Genomic DNA, 20727 nt, shown 5'->3' on the forward strand with positions numbered 1-20727 from the left:
GGACACCAGGAGACCTTCACTGCTCTCCTTGGGAAAAGGCCACAAAATGTTCAACCGCTATTGAAATGCAGAAATTGTCCTTGGTTTAATGTTTCATGTGAAACCAATTCTAAAATTAAAGATGAAGTTAAACGGCCTCACAGAAACATAACATGTTTGGCACTTAGCAAAACAATGATTGTGGACAGCATTCAGAACAAAAAAATCACTCCATTAGAGACCAATTTGAAGAAAGTCAACTGTCAAGTGCTATTTTCAGGTCTTGTCTCGAGGACCACGCCTAGTTCTAGTCAGGGATACACAAGTTTTGAAGGCAATGCTACAAAACTAATCTCTAGAATTAGAGGATTGACCTTTGAGATGTGACCATTTTAAAGTCTTGAAAGAAGACAGCCAAGTGAAACATGGAGATATTTGAAAGACAGCATAGAATCAGTAACTCTGGACTATCACTATAATTAAATCATCACAGAAGGACAAGGGGCACAGGTTCAAACAAAGTGTGAAATGGGAACTGTTGCGTTTCTTCATTGCAAATAATCGGCTCGTGGAACGGGCTTCCGGTATGTCGTGCAGGTTATAACCCCACGATTATAGAAAGGAACATTTGGGATGATGTATGGAAGTGTGGGATGGGGAAGATAGGATCTCTGAATGGATGAGTTTAGACCAGGTAATTTTTCAGTTCAAATTCCTATCTTAGAGATTAAAATTGCATTTGCAGGATCATTGACTCAAATCACCACTGATTTTGTCTATCAACAGTGAGAAACTAACAGTTTGGGGTGATAACTACTACATATTCTCCACATCATCCCCCTTCTATAACTGATATATTTTAGGGGAAGGAGCAGAAGAGGAAGAATACCCTTTCCTGAGCTAAATAAATGTTTTGATTCTGGGTGATGATCGTACAATTTCAAAATCACCATTGCAAATCAACAGGTCAAGAGAACATGTAGCAGCTATTGACAGCCACTGCCCAATCTAGACCAGCTTTAACTGTCATCTTGCAAACAAATGCTGTCTCTAATAATTAGCTACTGTTAGAACAGCAATGTTAGCAGCTTCAACTATTGTCACAGATCTGAATCTAGCCCCTTTAAATATTTCACCTCTAACTTCCTGTCACTCACTGCGACGAGAGAAAAATCTCAGTGCAAAAAAAAAATGTAAAACAATTAACGAAGCTGTCCTTTGAATTTACATGCTATTTTCAATTTAACTCGAAAGATGGGTTCAAACACAACAAAACTTTACAGCTCACTCCCAACATTGCAATAATGCTCCCCTTCCTCTTAAATCACATCAGAGGCAAATGCAACAATTCTGTTATTAAGAAAGGACATGTCAGCTGATGCGACATCTTCGAAGTAAGGCAGCATATGCTGTTCACAGCTCATCAGCTACCTCTGTCAGTTATTTGTAAATTTAAAATTTGCTCAAAGCTCTTCTAGCCTGGAGTGCCACCTTTAGAAAGTAAAGTAGCCTTCAATATTTTATGCAGTGTGCTACAGTGCTGATAATCCAAAGTGATTTCCCTTTGAGCACAAATGTATATGTGGGGCTAAGTCACTCTAAATTAAAGTCACACCACTTTTCCTATTTTGCCCTAGAACAACTCCATATTCATTTTTTTTTATGTACACATTATTTTTTTTTGTGTGGGCAGGAACTGGAACGGAGAAAAAAATTTAAGGTAAACCAACACATGCTTGCAAAGCTGTTTTATAGTCTAAAGGTTATTTGTCAGACTGGTCTTGTACTTAAACAAAAGGAGGATCACTCGGGGAACATTATTAACGACCTATATGCCTAAAAATAACGCTAAATGTAAAGCTACTTTTCTGGATGTTTTTCATAATAACAAGGTGTTTTTGTTTTGATTGAAGACAACAAGGTTATTCAGGCTTTTATGACTTGGATTCAAACATTTTAAACCTTACACATTTTAAACCTTTAAAACCGTGCTTTGCATACTCTTCACAGTGCAATGCAGTTCTTAAAAAAAGAAAGCAATTTATGAAGCAAAAAGTTCTACCTTTTTGACCACTAACATTTTGCTGAAAAATAGTTTGACATAAATCAAACTAGATATGCTTTTATTGTTTCATTTATTATTCCGTCATTGAAAGAAAAAAAAATTCTCATCAAGTTCTATCATAATTTTACATCAGGAGCCAGTATCCTTAAATTTCAAGGCAGATCTTATTTTCTAAAGGATGGTCACATCTTGTTAAGAACATATTTTTTAGCTGCAGTTATATTTACACTCAGATGTCGCTCAGCAGTTCCACTTAATCTAAAACTAATGGCATGATAGTTTATTTGGAAAGAACTTCTCCACTTAATGAAAAACTGCTGCTAATTAGCAGTACACAAACAATTAAGTCAGTAACCTCTCTCGATAATGACGCTCATAACTACAGCTACAGAACAGATGCAGGATTACTAATCACTGTCTGAGAGGGAATAAAAAAAATGACCTTTTCTCAGACCCAAAGCTTGTTCAAAACAGATGCCAGTCAATTAAATTCTATTTAAGACCTTGTAAACAAAAAAATCCAGACAGCTTCATAATGCACACAAATTATTTCTACAGCAACAATATGAACATGAACAAATCGGAATGGTGAAAAGGGTCAACTGCAATGCTTGGCAGACAAATATCTCAGATCTGAAATGCTTTAATTCAAAGCCCGAGCATCAAACCTACCTTTAGGAAAGAGAAAAGTCCATTAAAATTACTTCACATCTTCTCTTGTTTAACTCGAGAGGTTAAACTCAATCATTTCACAGTAATTTCTCAGAGTCACAATTTTACTGATGTAATTTCCAACGTTTCAGGGTATAGTATTTGTGCAGAAGTATAATACACTGATTATGATTTTTTTTTTAAACCATAAAATTACCACCAGTTCTGATGATTATCATGCACTTGTCATTCTTCTAACCATACACTACTTAAATACTTTTTTTTGATTAATTTAAATTAAATTTTAGGCATAAACTCGCAATTAGACCAGATTTATGAAAACTATCAAATCATACCTCAGGGAGAAGGTATGGAAGTTGAGTATTCCACACCCATTTTATATTTTATTCTGATGCCTGCTTCCTATAATTTGTAACAGTCTCATTTCACCACCTCGTACTAATACTTGAATTCTTCAATCCTTCTCAGCTGATCCTATTGACCCTCAGGAACCAGCCAACCAGAACAATTAAAAGCCAACTGTTTCTCAATCAAGGATGAGCACGCTGGCTCATTCTTGCTGATAAACACTCAAAACTGCCACACAAATTACCCTTTTATTCAATCAATATCTAACGTTTTAGTGACCCTATTCCTGAATTCATTTCCAAAATACACAAATCATTCATTGCTGTCATGAAAAATCTGAAAAGTTGGGCATGCAAAACTTCCATAGAAGCACATGAATTTCGAAAAACACTTGGTTTGGATGTCCCTTTCCAAATTTTGGATTGTTTTGTCCATGTGTAATCTCAATAACATACAAGAAAGTCAAGATTTTTGTGGCAGTAATGGGAGCAAATTGAGATTGAGAGTTATCACACAAGCAGCATACCGGTACAACAATAAACCACATCTGATTAAGTGCAATTTTTCCTCAAAACATATTGGTGCCAAGAGATTAGGTAATCCTTATGACAACCATGTCACAAGTAACACATTTAAATCAAACAGGCTACACAGTTGAAACTTCAGGCTATTCTGTCAAATTCATTTTTATTTATTATTTGGAAAATCTGCAATTCTTCTGGCATAAAACGCAATTAACTTCTTCCTTCCCTCAACAGATTTCATTTCTCCAACATTGTTTTCCTCTCAGAAGAGAGTAGGCAGGTGATCTGCCTCAGGTAGGACAAAGTTGAACACCTCAAATTTGGGCACTTTCCAAAGCTAATTTGGAAGTCCAGGGAGCTACAACATAATTGTAAATTTCAGATAGATCCCTATAAACAACGAGTAAGATATTCTAACAACAAGCAGCCTGTGTTTTGAAAAACAATACAATTTCAAAAGGTGTTTGGCATTTTGCAGCCTAAAGATCAAAAAGTTTCAAGCACTGTTTTCACAGTGATGAACAGTTCATTTAATATTGGAAATAATAAACCAGTAACACGGTTTTGCGCAAAATCTAACTCCGTAAATCAGAAGGATTAAATGTGCCCATGATAATAATGCAGCTCATGAAATTACAATCGACCAGGTGCTAAAATATTTATTTTCTGAACAAGTAGGGGTTTTCGAGGTTGCCACAATGGAGCACAGTCAAGTAGCAGACGTGAAACACTGTGACCCTACCAACGCAACAGGTCAAACAGAGTTACCCAATAGTGGCTTAAGTGCTGCATTTCAAAATACATCGCATTGCTAAACACAGATTCTACACGTCAGACTGAAGAAAACATTTAACATTCATTGCTTCCAGCTCTGTTTTATTTGACTGACATTTCCTTCCTTCCCTGGACAAATTCCTACCCGTTACAGGCGATTTTGTTCTTAGTCCTTGTCACAATAATAATAAAAAAACAATTTAAATGCAGAATTTTAGTTGAACATCTAATAAATCAAAGTAACCACAAACCAACATTTTCCTGACATTTGGCAATTCATTTCCTCCTATTTAATATACTTTAAGATTCAGTTTCTTTAAAAAAATGAACAGATTTATCAAATGTTCGAGCTAAGTGCTGCTTCTCTTTTTAACATTTTATAATTCTGACAAGCATAGGAACAGATGTGCCTTCAACTAACAGTGGTGAAAAGCAGTTATGGGAAAAAAATGACAGTTAAATTAAATAACAAAGAGCTAGAAGCAACAAGCTTTCATATTTTCTTTGTCTGATGTACAGTGTCTAGGCTGAGACATGCGATCCACTTCATAATATTTACTTTAAAGCTTACAGACTCAGAATAGACATGAAATTTGGGTGACAACATAAAGTCAAAATTGGCTAAACTTGTATTTTAAAATTGAGATATAAAATTTAAATCTTTCAAAAATGTGTGAACCTCACGTAGATCTTGAACTATATGGAAAGATCATATATTTCCTTGTGAAATTAAGTTATGAAAAAGACCTTTCTTTGAACATACAAGTTATGTTGGATTTTCAGATAATCAAATATCATTTTCTTTTAACTAATCAACCTGCAGATATCAAAAAATCATTTACATTAGGGAAAAGGGATCGATCTGGGACTTTTGAAAACTATATATGTTGATTTCATCAATGAATGCATTTACAACAGAGGAAGAGGTAAACATTTCAGTTCTATATTAATTGTATTTATTTGAATGTGGGCATTGACTGGGGATTCACTTTTTTATTCATTCGTGGGACATGGGCATCGCTGGCTGGTCAGCATCTATTGCCCATCCCTAGTTGTCCTTGGGGGAGCAGTTGAGAGTCAACCACATTGCTGTGGCTTTGAAATCACATGTAGGCCAAACCAGGTAAGGACGGCAGATTTCCTCCTCTAAAGGACATTCGTAAACCAGATGCTTCTATAAATAGCAAGAGACAAAAACTGCAGTTGTTGTGTTCAGAGGTGCAGGTTTGGAAAGTGCACCTCTAAATAAATGCTTATAAAAATGTGTAAAGATTGGCTTCAGTTTTATCCTTCGCAACCTGGCTTTCTGTAATACAACATGTTAACAAAGAATGGATACCTAAAGATGAAGCTTGGAAAGGAAGAAAAGTCTTAGTACTATTGTGGAAAATAGCAGAAGGCAAGTACAAATTGTCAGGATATGCTTGCCTTCCAATGATTTTTTAAGAGTCTAATGTTCTATTTCAGTCAGCCAGAGCACTACTCAGTCCTAGATGTATTTGCAGAGTTAAACATTACAAGCATAGACCTAACTCAACCATATCACAGTTTCACCAAGTCTCTCTTTATAGAAACTTCAGTAAATGTCCCACCACCTGCACGCAATTAAACACAATTAGCATACAGGTAACACCTGAACCATATCAATGGAAAAAGTGGCTATATGGACACAAGTTATGCCCTTAACAAAGAGGAAACAAGGTAAGGCTTTGACATTGTCACTTCCAACATGTAAATGAGAAGAAAAGGCCAGAATTTTTCAGTTGCTCACATCAGCGGGATCTTAGAGTCTGCCAACAGTGCAGCCCTGTCACGGATTTCTCGGCGGCAAGGTGCATTCAATGGGAAACCCCGTTAACAACGGGACCAGAAAAACAGGACCACCAGCAAATGGCGGGCCACGAAACATACCACGGGTTGCATGGAAAATCCCGCCAAAAGTGTCTTGAGAGACAGATGTCCATCAGCTGGATAGTGATTTAGGTTAGGAACTTCCATTAGAGTTCTTGGATTAAATTTGCTACAAAGATGAACTGTTAAATGCCCAAAAGACATGGTTAGGATTTGATAGATTTTAGAAAACAGGCAGCTATCCACAGAATATATCCTGCACTTTAACAGACTCCATCAACTCAATATGGGATCCCTCGATCAATATTAGCGCTTAAATTATGCTAAGATGTTCGCATATTGACAGGCAATTGTTTCTAACTAATGTCGGTTCTTAGAGAAGGTCCTTTTGGATCATGGTCAGATTAAAACAATTCCTGAGGAACACTAATTTCCTTCAGCCTTCACCAAACACAAGATATTCCGTGGTGAGACAGAGTAGAAGACTTGATGATTGCTAGATTTAGAAGTGGTGCAGAATCGACATAGGTGTCAATCCAAAAGAGGGATTTAAGACAGGCAGAATGAGGTTGAGAGCACCGTTAACAGGTCTGACTATTACAGCGGAAGACAACGTTTGAATAAAAACAATGGCTGAATGTAACCATGAAGCAACAGTTAATACATATTTGCGATGTGATCTTAAATACAAAGAATAGCCCAAAGCAAAGAGGCAAGCTTCCCAAAATGATACATGACGAATTCTGAGGCAGAGGGTGAAGAAAGTGATGAATCCAAACAAATTAAAGGTCACTGATCATGTCAGTCATGGATTCTTTAACTGTGCAATACATGATAGTACTTGCACTTCAACAGTATGTGGGACAGACTGATTCGAACATTATCTTCATTCACTAAGTATTGAGGATTATCGGGGGATAAGAAATATTCAAGGACTACTTGCTTTAAGGTTTATGATGAAAACACATTGAGGCCACAAAAGAATGTTCTAATTCCATTTAAAATACCTGGGGGAAGCCATTTTCTAAGTACGAATGTGGTCTCCAGAGAGATACCTACGTTGTTGAGTAAACTTTCTTTTGATAGGCACAAATTAAACTTGACATGAGGTGTGATAAGGCAAATATTTTTGGAAAGACAGTGGATCTGCAACTGCCTCTGACAGGATATTATCACATCCAAAGACCAATTGCCCATGATGGGTATTGGGGTGACATATATTGTAGACAGCTCCAATGAATGAAGGGATCCAACAATTGTGGGGCATGTAGGAAAAGATACTGGTGGGACTTAGAAGCTTAATGAAAAGCTAGTTGTTTGGAACAGCAACTGGGCGTTACCGATGTTAGAGTGAAGTCTCCAATTCTGGACAATAGCATATACCAATTGAATGCTATGACATAACCATTCCTATTGTGATAATGCATACTGTATGAAATACATGAGCAAGAAAGGTTACAAATTGACCTTGCTGATTTGTAACAAATGTTGGAGGGAAAGGAAATATCTAAAATTAAATGGGTGGATGCAAGTCATCAACTGTCGGATTGTTTTGCAAAAGGAAGTGCCTGTTGTCAAAATGGTTAGGAAGGATGCCTTGCTGTGCAGGGTTTTGTGCAGAGTATGGAGGTATTTGATTTAATTTGTTTTGAAATTTTGGTTACACACATTCACTCTAATTTTTTATGTAGCAAGAAAGAAATCTGTTAATTGTAATAGATTGTAATTATTAACTGTATAATTGTATGCAGGTGGCAGGCATTAATTGGGGATTCACTTGTGTTGGCTTAGGAAGTAAATGTTTGTAATGTACATCTCTATTTCAAGTGCATAAAGATTGGCTACAGTTCTTAATCACCTGCATTTCGAGCATGCCAGATATTCCAAGTCAACAAAATCAGGAGCAGGGACACAAAAAATTCAAAAATGAGATAACTGAAAAATGAAAATAAGGTAACAGTAATGGTGAAAATGAATGGCAGCAAAGAGCAGAAAATCCCCAGAACCAGATATGTTTTCACTCCAGGGTTTTAAAAAGTGAAAACATTGCATATGTCCTCACCATAGTCAAAGTTCTCGTGATTTTGGAACTGTCCTTTCAGATTGGAAAACTGCACATGCCACTCTGCTATTTAAACAAAGATTACAGAGGAAAACCAAAGAATTACAGACTAGTTAACAACTTGAAAATGTTCAGCTGATCAGAGAGCCAGCATGGATCTGTAATGGCCAGATAATGCCCAACAAATCCAACAGATTTTTTCCAATAGATGATAAAGTTAGTGGAGAAGAGGAAATTTATGGATGTTATTTACGTGGATTTCAAGGCCTTTGACAAAGTTCCTGTTAGTTCAAGTTGAAGCTCATGGAACTGAAAGCAAATTATTAAGCTGGTTAGGAATTTGGCTTGATAGAGACTAGTCATAATAGTTTTCAAACTTTATTTATTAGCGTCACAAGTAGGCTTACATTAACACTGCAATGAGGTTACTATGAAAATCCCCTAGTCGCCACACTCCGTCGCCTGTTTGGGTACACCTAACCTGCACATCTTTGGACTGTGGGAGGAAACCAGAGCACCTGGAGGAAACCCACACAGACATGGGGAGAACGCATAGACTCCACATGGACAGTGATCCAAGCCAGGAATCAAACTCGGGTCCTTGGCGCTGTGAGGCAGCAGTGCTAACCACTGTGCCACCCGAGGCAAGTACTCTTGTTGACAAGGTGCAATTGCTGATGTCCCTTAAAGATCAGTGTTGGGGCCTCAACTATTCACTGTACTCAAAAGACTTAGATAACCCAATCGAAAGCCACACACCCAAACTTTCCAATGGCACAAAGATAACAGGCAATGTAAGCAGTGCAGATGGAAAGATAAAATTAGCACACTTGGAGCTACCTGACCTGGTATTGTACAACAAGATAGCATTAATTAATTAAGGCACCCACTAGGTAAAAGCAATTGTAATATGATTGAACTTTCCATTCAGATTGAGGGAGAGAAGAGCGAGTCCAAGACCAGAATTTCAAACTTAAATAAGGGCAATTATGAGGGCATGAAAGCAGAGCTTGTTAAAGTCAACTGGCAAAACAGTTTAAGGGATAGGTCAATAGAGATGCAGTGGTGGACATTTAAGGTGATACATTCCAACAAGAAAGAAAAATTTCAAGGACCCTCCATAGTATTCATAAATAAAGTTAAAGACAGTATCAAACTTAAAGAAAAAGCATATAATTGCACAAGGATGTGTGGCAGGTCAAAATATTGGACAGAATATAAAAAACAGCAAAGAATGACTAAAAGATTAATAAGGAGGGAAAAATTAGAGAATGTGAGACGGCTAGCTAGAAATAAAAAACAGTAAGAGTTTCTATAGATTTTTAAAAAATTGACAAAGTGAGCATTGGTCCCTTGGAAAGTGAGTCAAGGGCATCAATAATGGAAAATAAAGAGATGACAGATAAACTGAACCAGCATTTTAGAATCATAGAAATCCTACAGTGCAGAAGGAGGCCATTCGGTCCATCGAGTCTGCACCGACCACAATCCCACCCAGGCCCTATCCCCACATATTTACCCGCTAATCCCTCTAACCTACACATCTCAGGACTCTAAGGGGCAATTTTTAACCTGGCCAATCAACCTAACCCGCACAATTTTGCAGCAGCCTTCATTATGGAGGAGACAAGTAACATCCCAGAAATGGATGCAGATCATGAAATGGAAGGGAGCGAGGGTCTCAAGTAAATATCACCAAGAAACTTATACTGAGCAAATTATTGGAGCTATGGGTTGACGAGTCTCCTCTCGTAAATGGCAATTAGTGCTCGATTAACTGTTAATGTTAAAAGTCAGAATTGATGGATTTCTGTTAGCCAAAGGTACCAAAGGATACGAGGCCAACATCCCTTCTAATGTTTTCTTGTTGCGTGCAGAACCTTAAAAGATTTTATTTAGGCACAGTAATTTACAGAAGCCAACTTACGCTTGTCCTAGGCAGGAACACCCAGGCTGCTGTGAAGCCTCAAGGGAGCCCTGGCAAAGGTAACAATAAAGTGTTAGGTAACTATGATTTCATTGATTGGTGGAACAGGGTCAAGGGGCTAAATGGTCTACTGGTGTTCCTGTGACTTGACATACACAAGACAATTAAAGTCATTAATGCATACCACCTCCATGCCAGTAAAGCACAGCAACATCCAATGATAATACACAACAGAAAAAAAAATGCATCTTCATAAAGCACCTTTCCAATGAGTTGCTCAGCTACGGCAACATTATCTTTTCACTATTATATTAATACTAGTTTGGTTTAGTTGGTGGAATTTGTTTTGAACCCCACACCAGTGTTCAGTACATAATCCATGCAAAGATACTCAGTGCCATTCTGTGAAACTGTTGAATTGTTGGAGACGCCAAACGTCACAGCAAAGTCCAAGCTTTATGTTCAGATGGATATTGAAGATTGCATGGCACTATTCACAAAACAGGAAATTCTCAAAGTGCACTGCCTAATTTAGAACTCCTTATTCAATACCAACAAAAAAAAAATCTCCTTTATGTGCATAGGACATCTTTGGTGCAAAATGACTGCAATGCTTCCCGACATCAGACACTGCACTTGAAAAGATTAATGAACTGTGTAAAGAATCAAGCTCTGCTCTTTAATATATTGCTTAAAGACAAACTTAAAACTTAGGTAATACTTGTCTTTAAGAGAGCTGTTAGAAGAATTTTTTGTGATTAAAAGTGTGAACTACACAAGAGCAATCAATCAGTATTAAGAAACAAATCCGTTATTAATTATAATTACATGCCAAATAAAATCAATGTTCATCTTAAAGATAACACTTAGAATCAAAATGGTAAAATCGGGCCCCAAGTGCTAGGCAGACTTGGATCTGGGAGTGTTTTAGATCCAACTTTTAGACCCGTTCTCCGGTGCCCCCTTACGCACTCTGCCTGCAAAAATTCAGCAATTCCGAATCGTGCTGCACAAGCCTGTGGGCGGGGCCAAACGCACCCGAAACACTGCTGCTCCGATTGGAGCCTTCAACTGCGCATGTGCAGTAAAGAAAATTGAAAAACGCTCTCCTGCCACATCACTCCCGGGCCAGATAATGCTTCCCCCCATCCCCACAACATAACTGACCCCCTGCACCCCCCCCCAACCAATTGCACGCAGAGTGGCAGCAGACTCACCCTTCCCCCCACCGGTCACATGCAGAGTGGCATCGGCTCCCCCCCCCTTCGCCCCACCGATCGCACGCAGACTGGCAGCGGACCCCCTACCCATGCCCCTCCCTCACCCCCGAGAGCTATCTGACATGCCTCCCTCCCCACCCACCACCAGAGCACCATCTGACATGCCTCCCAGTCCGCCCCCACCAGAGAACCATCTGACATGTTCCCCCCACTTTTGCAGACCATGTCTATTTCACACCAAATCTGGACGGGCAAACGCAGTGGTAAAGGGGGAAGTACCAGTAACTTTGGGCATGCAGCCCATTAAATCAATTTAAAGGCATGTAAATGCATTTAAATCAACGTCGCGCCCCGTCAGTGGCCATTTTAGCCCTTGGTAAAGGGGTAATAGGTGTGGATTGCGCTACTCGCCTCACACCCGAAAACGGGCGCAACTTGATCGTAAATTCGGGCCCTTAGTTATGAAACAATGGCAGGCACACAAGCTACTCAGGGAATGAAATAGGATAAGGACCAAAGATTGGATTTTAAATTACTGCTTTGCAAGATTTTAAGCCATTGATATGAAAAGTACTTTGCACTTAAGATCATTTGTTTATCAGACTTTTGAAGGCTTCTTATTTGAATTCTCAATTACCCCAATCATGACAAATAATTGCTTTCTTATTGCAAATATTCAGCAAATGAAAAGGGTTAGAATATCACAAACCTTGTACATTCTTTTCTTTCTGATGTTGGGCTAGCATAGGCCAAAAATAATGGGGCCTGACAGGTAAACCTTTCTTCTGCATGATTGTCATCAGCTCAATTGACATTTCTAGAAATATAAAATGAAACTATTTAATCATCAGAAGTGCTCAACAGAAATATACCAGAGTAAAATAATGTCCTACCCCAAGGCTTTTGATAATAAATTACAAACAATTAAGCTGTAAGTGCAACCTATACTAAGAGCACCAGCTGATTTTTCCTCCAATTAAATACAATTTGATTTTCAGGTAGATGAACAACACTGGTTCACATAAGATTTAATTTTGGTCGATGCGCTGCCTTTCTTTCACTTTTTCTCCACTAACTCTGACACAACGCAGAAAAATAAATTTACTTTGAAAATAAGAACACTGCAAACACTAAACATTTTCTTTCCCCGCCATACTGTGAATTTAGCGTCATGCAAACTGAAGAGAAGGAATTACATTCATATCGTTACTACTTGTCACTATGGTTGCACTGCGTGAATCACACAAAACCCGCATTTAAAATGGTTCAATTAACAACTCTGCTTAGAGGCCTGCTATCTGGGTTATTATGCTGCAGGTTTCTTAGTTACGTCAAAGGCAAAACTTGGATATGTGGTGTTAACAGGAATGCTGTTACTCCTACATCATTCTATACCAGAAGCTTACTCAATGAAGAGAAACCTTCTTTTGAGAAGGTACTTTGAAATTATTGTCCGCTGATCTAAGTCTCTCATACATGTCAAGTGCATTTGTGCAGCCGATCTTAATGTTTCCTTTTACTCAAACTGAAGATACGGTAGTGACTTTTAAGGGGAGTCTTGACAAATACACGAATAGGATGGGAATAGAGGGATATGGTCCCCGGAAGGGCAAGGGGTTTTGGTTCAGTTGGGCAGCCTGGTCGGTGCAGGCTTAGAGGGCCAAAGGGCCTGTTCTTGTGCTGTAACTTTATTTGTTCTTTGAATTTATAGAAATAAATGCAAAGTGTAGTTTTTCTATCATTGACATGGTCCCCAACCATATTTCCCATCTAACAGAAGTAATTGTTTCAGATCAGTGAAATCTGATCCGATTAATATTTCCAGTATTTACTTCGGATTTCCAGCATCTGCATTAATTTGTTTTTGTGTAAACGTAATTGTTTCATTGAGACACACAAGTCCTATTCACAGCACATCTAAGATCCTAAGTTGAGCTCAGGAAATGCAGACCCATTTATAGAAACTATAATTTGTTGTGAATGCAAAGAGACATTTGGAACAGTCTGATTGCAGAAGTTTCCTCAGAAGTTTCCTCTGCCAACCTAAAGCCTATACTTTAACACCCCCCCCCCGTGCATGTTGAATCATTAAGCTTGGTTTGACTTTGATAAATATTTATCAATCAACCGACGTAATTGCCTTCTAGTTTTAGGAGGCAATTTAGCATTACAAAGGAGATCTTGGGTTGGAAATAAAAATAGAAAGCAGAAAACAACTCATCCGTACACTCCTGCATAACATGCTCTAAAACACCCTTCTTTAAAACTATGGAAATTCCCTTAAAGTTGACAATTTTAAACTTCACACAAGCCTATGATGAATGGCTTTGTCAGAAAAGATAAACAATTTTCATGCAATCAATATCTCTCAACCTTCCAAGTTTTACACATAATACATACCGTTTTTTCTGGCATCCAGTGCGCAGTGAAGAGCAAACTGGAAAGGAGTTGAGTGCAAATTGGCCTCCTTTAGTCCCTCACAGAAGTGACACAACTTCTCGATTGGCTAGAATACAACGGGAAAAAGTAGAAAGCATTTTCTTCCTCAAAGAAAATAAGCACCCACATGACAAACGGAAATGGTTCAGTACAGTGTAATAATGGGTGGGTGATTTCTTTTCTCATCCGCACTTGTCCAATTAATTGTGAAAATTGTGAAGAATCAACTTACACCCAGCTAACAATTACCAGTTCTATAGCATACCTTTAAACAAGCAAATGTCTAAAGGTACTTCATATGGCGGAAATAGACATTAAGCAAGAGTAGCAAGGAAGAAAAAAACAAATATTTGGTTGACAGCAAGATTTTGTGAAAGCTTCCAATCTTGATGGAAGCAAGCAGCACTTGAATCTGTTCAGGGTGCTGACTCTAACGGTATGGCTGAGTTACTTGAAGACTAGAAGACCCTCTTAAGCTGTGTGCCTGCGCAACCGCATTACAGTCCTATCATATACCACATATCTAATTATTGCAGCCACGCCCATGATGGCTAAACGAAGTATGCTGCCACTCAGTGGAGATGGCAGGGTGGGGAAGGAGGCAAGTTTAGTTACTTTTCAATTATTAATTGAAAAACACTAAGTGGAATGAATGCCACTACTTGACCAAAGCAGTCAACAATCATTCTCCCTCCAGGAATTCCATTTATCTTCATCACAACACTCTTCCCCAGATGTAACTTCCGCCTTCAGTATTCATTGAATTTGCAGGGACACTGTCTCTCTCTGACCTTCACTCTCAGTTCACAAAAGGCAAACTCTCCCCAAATTCACACCTGTTTGTGTTTTTTGATGAGAAGCATTAACTGAGCTAGTTACCTCACTATTCATAGCAGCTTTAAGTCTTTACTTCTTTTGAGCTTGTCAAATTGAAACAAAAAAGCCTTGTCTTGAGCCATTGCTACCAATTCAACCTTTCCTCTGTTAAAGGACCAAAATACAAGCTACAATATAAACACAAACAAATGCCTCTCTCATGTAAGGTGGTGTAGCGGTTATGGTGCTCAACTTAAAACTCGAGGTCAGAGTTCAAATGTCACCATGATAAATTTAAAATTGAATCAATAAACTTTTTAATTTGTACACTCATGTTATCATCTCAAAGGTTAGTGCTGTTATTCTTTGTTCTCTTTCCATATCTATGGTGACATTTTGAAAATGTATGCTATATATAGGTTTTTCACACTACCTTGATATAGGTGCATGTAAAATCCATTCTGCACATGGGGTGGAAAAAATTAAGGGAGCATTGCTGAAGACTGAGATCCTGTACTGAATAGGCAGCTAGGTCATCCAAGTCTTGCTATTGGTCATACAATCCAATAACAGTGATGGCTGTGATGTCAAGTGGATAACAAAGTGAAATGGGGCTGGATGTCATCGCCATGTATATAGAGACAGACAAAATGCCCATTAATATCATAGAGAAACAACATGCAAACAAGGGAAAAGAAATGAATGAAGAATGGAACTTGGGGTACTCTGGAGACAAAGTTATAGTGGCGGAACAAAAATCATATTGCTGGTCTTGTGCTGTGCAAGGGGAGAAGTCAAAAAGAGAGCATGTTAAGAAAGTCCCAGAGGAAAATGGAGTATTTGAGGCAGAGAGCAATTTGGATGCTGCACGAATTGACTGAAATACTAATGGTATTCATTACAAAGGAAGCATTATGAGGTTGGGAACTAAGAATATGACCCAAGCATAAAGTAATGTGCATTGACTTGCGCAGAATTTACAGTTACCAATTTATGTGACAACAATACGAACGTTGATTTGGTACCATAAAATTATGTGCTCATCACCAAATTGCTTGGCCTTACCTTGTCTAGATTAATACAGTGCCGGATAAAGAAGTTACCAAGGTCTAATGAATCGCCATTTTGATTCTCAGGCTGAAACGTGGGAAAGGTTTTCAACACCTGGAAAGCTGTTTCTTCCAAACCTTGTGTAATCAGGCTCAAACAAAGATTCATAGCATCTGTAACAATGAACAAATTAGAAAAATAAGCTATTCTGCAACAACTGTTGGACCACAACCAACAAATTGTAATTATGAAGCACACATCTGCTTTGTAAAACTTCCTTAGTGACCATTGAAACAATGTGTAGGTGAGAAGTCTGATTAGCTATTTGGGTCTGCTTTAATTGTGCATTATCTCACATAAGCAATGCTTAGTATTGCAATCCAACAACTTGATTCACAAGCATGAGTTGAATCTTACAACAAAAAAAAATTCAACAAAATCTAATTCAAAACAGGAAACTTTGTAGACCCAAGTGTAACCCATACAATTGCAAAACCTATTATACAGTCCTCCCTTTTGTTAGAGTTTGTTGCAGCCCTATACATGCATCTCAACTTTCACGTTTCCACTTATGGTGCACCATTTCATTGCCCAGAAGTACCCAAACAACCTTCTCCACTTTCAAGCAAAAATCAATCTTACTTTTGATTTGACTACTTGGGTGAGTATAATGGAATCCTTCAAAAGGATGGTTCGTTATGCTTCACATTTGATAGGAAGCCTTTGTTCAGAAACTAGCCCTGGGAAGGGGTTGTGAATGTGTCCAATGTTAGGACCTCCACCACCCCCCATCCCTCCTCCAAAAGGCCCTCTTAACCAATACAATTTCGCAAGCCTTTTTTTAAAATTGACCAACCACCAAGGCCAAATGTATTGTTAAAATTTCACAATTTGTTTTCAGAATACTGCAAATGAACTGCAGTCTTGCACCAGTCGATACAAAGGGACAATCTCAAAAGGAAAACAGGGCCCCTTGAATTATACCATGTCCTTGCATGTTGTGACTTGAAATACCTGAAAAATGCACTTGTATTATCCTGTGTTGTCTTACTTTATCCTTCAAACCTACTGAAAGAATCTGAAAGCAGACATTTTGTGCAGATTTTTCCCTCACATTATACATCATAAATGGAGATGATGTCCAAGATCCCTAGATCCATTCATAGAAATCATAGAAACCCTACAGTGCAGAAGGAGGCCATTCAGCCCATCAAATCTGTACTGACAACAATCCCACCCAGGCCCTATCCCCGTAACCCCACACATTTACCCTGCTAATCCCTCTAACATACACATCCCGGGACAATAAGGGGCAATTTAGCATGGCCAATCAACCTAACCTGCACATCTTTGGACTCTGGGAGGAAATCGGGGCACCCGGAGGAAACCCACGCAGACACAGGGAGAACGTACAAACTCCACACAGACAGTGAACCAAGTCCAGAAGTGAACCCGGATCCTTGGTGCTGTGAGGCAGCAGTGCTAACCATTGTGCCTCCGATTCATTGTTAGTAAAGCAAAATTTAATAATTTCATAAGTACAAAATTCTGTGCTGTTTCCAATCCACAAATCAAAAGCATGAAACATAACCACTGAAGGATATTACCAGGATGCCAAAAAGAACAGTTACTTCTCTCTTATGAAATAAGAAATCACAGAATCACAAAGGTGGTACAGAAGGAGGTTGTTCAGTCCATCATGCCTGCACTGACTCTCCAATTATGACTTTGTGACATTCCACTGCCCTTTTCCCCATACCTTTGCATATTGTTTAAAGGGGCACAGGCTTTTAAAAAAAGCCGGTGAAGAGCGTAGGATTTTAATTCTTCAACTCAAAATATACAAGCAAAATTGAAATAATCTGAAGACAACTGGAAGTCCAGACATCGGACAAGATCAACAAAGGATTCGGCAACAGCACCTGACATCAGATCGGTAAGGCTGTGGGCAGAAAAGAATGTCCCAAGTTAATTAAACCAGCACCCGAGGAGTTCAGGCTGCAGAGCTCGCCACATGTACCATCGGAATAGGCAAGGAGGTAGAGTGGCAGAGAAAAGATTTTTGCACTGCAGTAAGTCTTTGGAGAAAAGGAACTGCTACAGTTGGCTCGCACTGCCATAGAATCGAGACCAATGAGAGAAGTTCAAGTGTCACTCAAGATTAAACCAAACAACCAACCTAAGAGTCTCTAGGTTAGAGCAGTACCTTATGCTATACATCCAAAGGTAGAATCATAATTGAAGAGACTTGTAAACACAGGAGTCTTAGAACCCGTCACTATCAGTGACTGGGCAACCCCTATAATGCCTGTAGCGCAACAGAACAGCACTGCACGTATTTGCAGAGGTTTCAAGACAACAATCAATCCAGTTCTCTGTGCAAATCAATACCCGTTACCATTGATTGCGGATTTGTTTGCTGGCCTACGAAGAGGACAGAAGTTCAGCAAAATCGGCTTGTCGTAGTACTTGCAAATGAATGTTGCAGCTGAATCTCAACACGTGCTTACCATCATCATTCATAAAGGTCAGTTCCATTACAAACAACTGCCTTTTGGAATTACATCAGCACCCGCTTTATTTCAACGGTCAATGGGCCAGACTTTGAGTAGTCTACAGGGGTATAATATTATCTTGACGGCATCTTAATTATGAGCTCAAATTTTTTTTTATTCATTCGTGGGACAAGGGCGTTGCTGGCTGGCCAGCATTTATTGCCCATCCTGAGTTGCTCGAGGGCAGTTGAAAGTTAGCCGCATCAAATGAACAAGAACATTTATGTAATCTTGAAACAGCCTTACAGCGTCTTCTGACGCATGGCCTTCGTGTCAGGAATGATAAATGCGCTTTCTTCCAGATATCTATCCAATATCTAGGCCATGTCATTAACAGTAAAGGTTTACACAATGTACCTTAGAAGATGGAAGCTATCACGGAAACTCCACGAGCAATAAATGTTACACAGTTAAGATCATTCCGAGGGTTAATTAAATTCTGTGGCAAATGTAGCAACGCTGCTCAAAACATGGCATAACACATTGTGCACCAAACAAGCATGGCAATGGACATCAGATTGCGAATAAGTTTACAAGACAGCCAAAGAAGTAAAATCCATTTATTAAAGTTTATTTATTAGCGTCACATTAACATTGCAATGAAGTTACTGTGAAAATCCCCTAGTCGCCACACTCCGGTGCCTGTTCAGATACACTGAGGGAGAACTTAGCATAGCCAATACACCTAACCAGCTCGTCTTTCAGACTGTGGGAGGAAACCGGAGCACCCGGAGAAAACCCACGCAGGCACGGGGAGAACGTGCAGATTCCACATAGACAGTGACCCAAGCCGGGATTCAAACCCGGGTCTTGGGGGCTGAGAGGCAACAGTGCTGACCACTGTGCCACCGTGTCGCCATACTGAAAAAGTCAGAAGAGTTGGTACATTTCAACCCAAAGTTGTCACTACAAATTGTCTGTGATGCATCACCATACGGATTTGGAGCGGTGGTGTCACACATACTACCTTCTGGAAAGAAAGACCAATAGCTTTTGCATCATGTACCCGAACAAGTGCTGAATCAAACTAAACAGTTGGAAAAGGAAGTATTGTTTTTGGACTAAGAAAGTTCCATCAATATCGTTATGGTCATCATTACACATTGCTGACGAAGCACCGACCTTTAACAATCATCTTCAGGACGCACAAAGGTATTCCGTTGCTGCAAGCAGACTTTAGCAACGGCCGTTAATGCTGTCCCAACTATTCGCACAAAATCAGATATCGTCAATCCGAAAGCCATGCCAATGCAGATGCATTGCGACGTTTATTTTTACCTGACGAACACATACCACCAAGTAGTGCTTCCAATATCTTCTGCTTTTTGCAGGTATGCAATGTCCCAGTGACTGCTGCTCAAGTCTAACGACATATCAGAAATTATCCTGTGATGGGGAAGGTACTGGCAATGGTATTGAAGAGGAGGATGGCGGGAACACATCCCAATTTAAAGACAAATGTGTTTCCAGGAAATTTGAGTTGACAGTAGTACAGATGTCTGTTGTGGAACATGAGTAACAATTCCTCCAAACTTGCGACAAAGAATACTGGAACATTTACATGAAGGACACCCAGGTACAGTTTGAATGAAAGAACTTGCGAGGAGCTACTGGCCTGGACTTGATGCCCAAATAGAGGAAACGGCCAGACTGTGCGAGTCATGTGCACAGTTAAGGAACGTACTGCCGTTGTCCCCATTACATTTATTGGAGGCCTAAAATGCCATGGCAACGTTTACACATCGACTTTGCGGGCTCATCCATGTTCATGGTTGCCATTGATGCCCAGTCAAACTGGCTCAAAGTGGTTGCAATGAAGTCAACGACTGTGGAACAAACCATCAAAAAGCCCAATGAGATTTTCATCAGATTTGGGAAAGCAGACCAAATTGTAAGTGATAATGAACTACAATTCACGGCTCAGGACTTCAAAGACTATGTAAAGAAGGGTGGCAGCCAACACACAGAATCAACAACATTCCATCCTTTTACCAATGGTTTAGCTGAAAAATTTGAAAGCACGCATTGAAATCTTCCTAAAACCAAGATTCATTAAATCACCGTCTAAACAGTTTCTTGGTGACGCATCGCAGCACCACACGTGACAACTCAAGATTTACCAGCTTTACCACTCATGAAGAGAAAGCTGAGAACAACTTTTGATTTACTTATACCGCAGGAAACAACTGAATTAGTTGAATGCAATAAATCGTCACAAATTCTACGATGGGAAGGTAATTCAAAACGACACCGATTTCAGCAAGCAGAACATGTTTTGGCATGCGCAGTTACACCAGCAATGAGAAGTGGGTTCCTGCAACTGTCTTGCCTCAAACAAGTCCAATCTCATATACTGTACAAGTGGAAGATGAGCTAGTTTGGAGATGACACGCGGGTCAGTTATTGGTTGTCACCATCAGTACTAGAATTAGCTCAGGCTGTGCC

The 20727-nt window shown here is 39.2% G+C and overlaps 1 protein-coding gene across 1 annotated transcript in view; it reads right to left on the minus strand.

Moving 5' to 3' along the window:
• lrpprc (leucine-rich pentatricopeptide repeat containing) overlaps positions 1 to 20727 on the minus strand; it is a 132017-nt gene that overhangs the window by 79105 nt on the left and 32185 nt on the right. The window contains exons 9-11 of the mRNA XM_078229667.1: positions 15743 to 15900; positions 13823 to 13928; positions 12132 to 12239 (exon numbers count right to left, since the gene is read on the minus strand). Of these exons, the coding sequence (XP_078085793.1) occupies positions 12132 to 12239; positions 13823 to 13928; positions 15743 to 15900 (372 nt within the window). The remainder of the gene's footprint in view (positions 1 to 12131; positions 12240 to 13822; positions 13929 to 15742; positions 15901 to 20727) is intronic.

Source organism: Mustelus asterias, chromosome 15 (assembly GCF_964213995.1).
Source record: "Mustelus asterias chromosome 15, sMusAst1.hap1.1, whole genome shotgun sequence".
In the NCBI taxonomy this organism is placed as follows: Eukaryota; Metazoa; Chordata; class Chondrichthyes; order Carcharhiniformes; family Triakidae; genus Mustelus; species Mustelus asterias.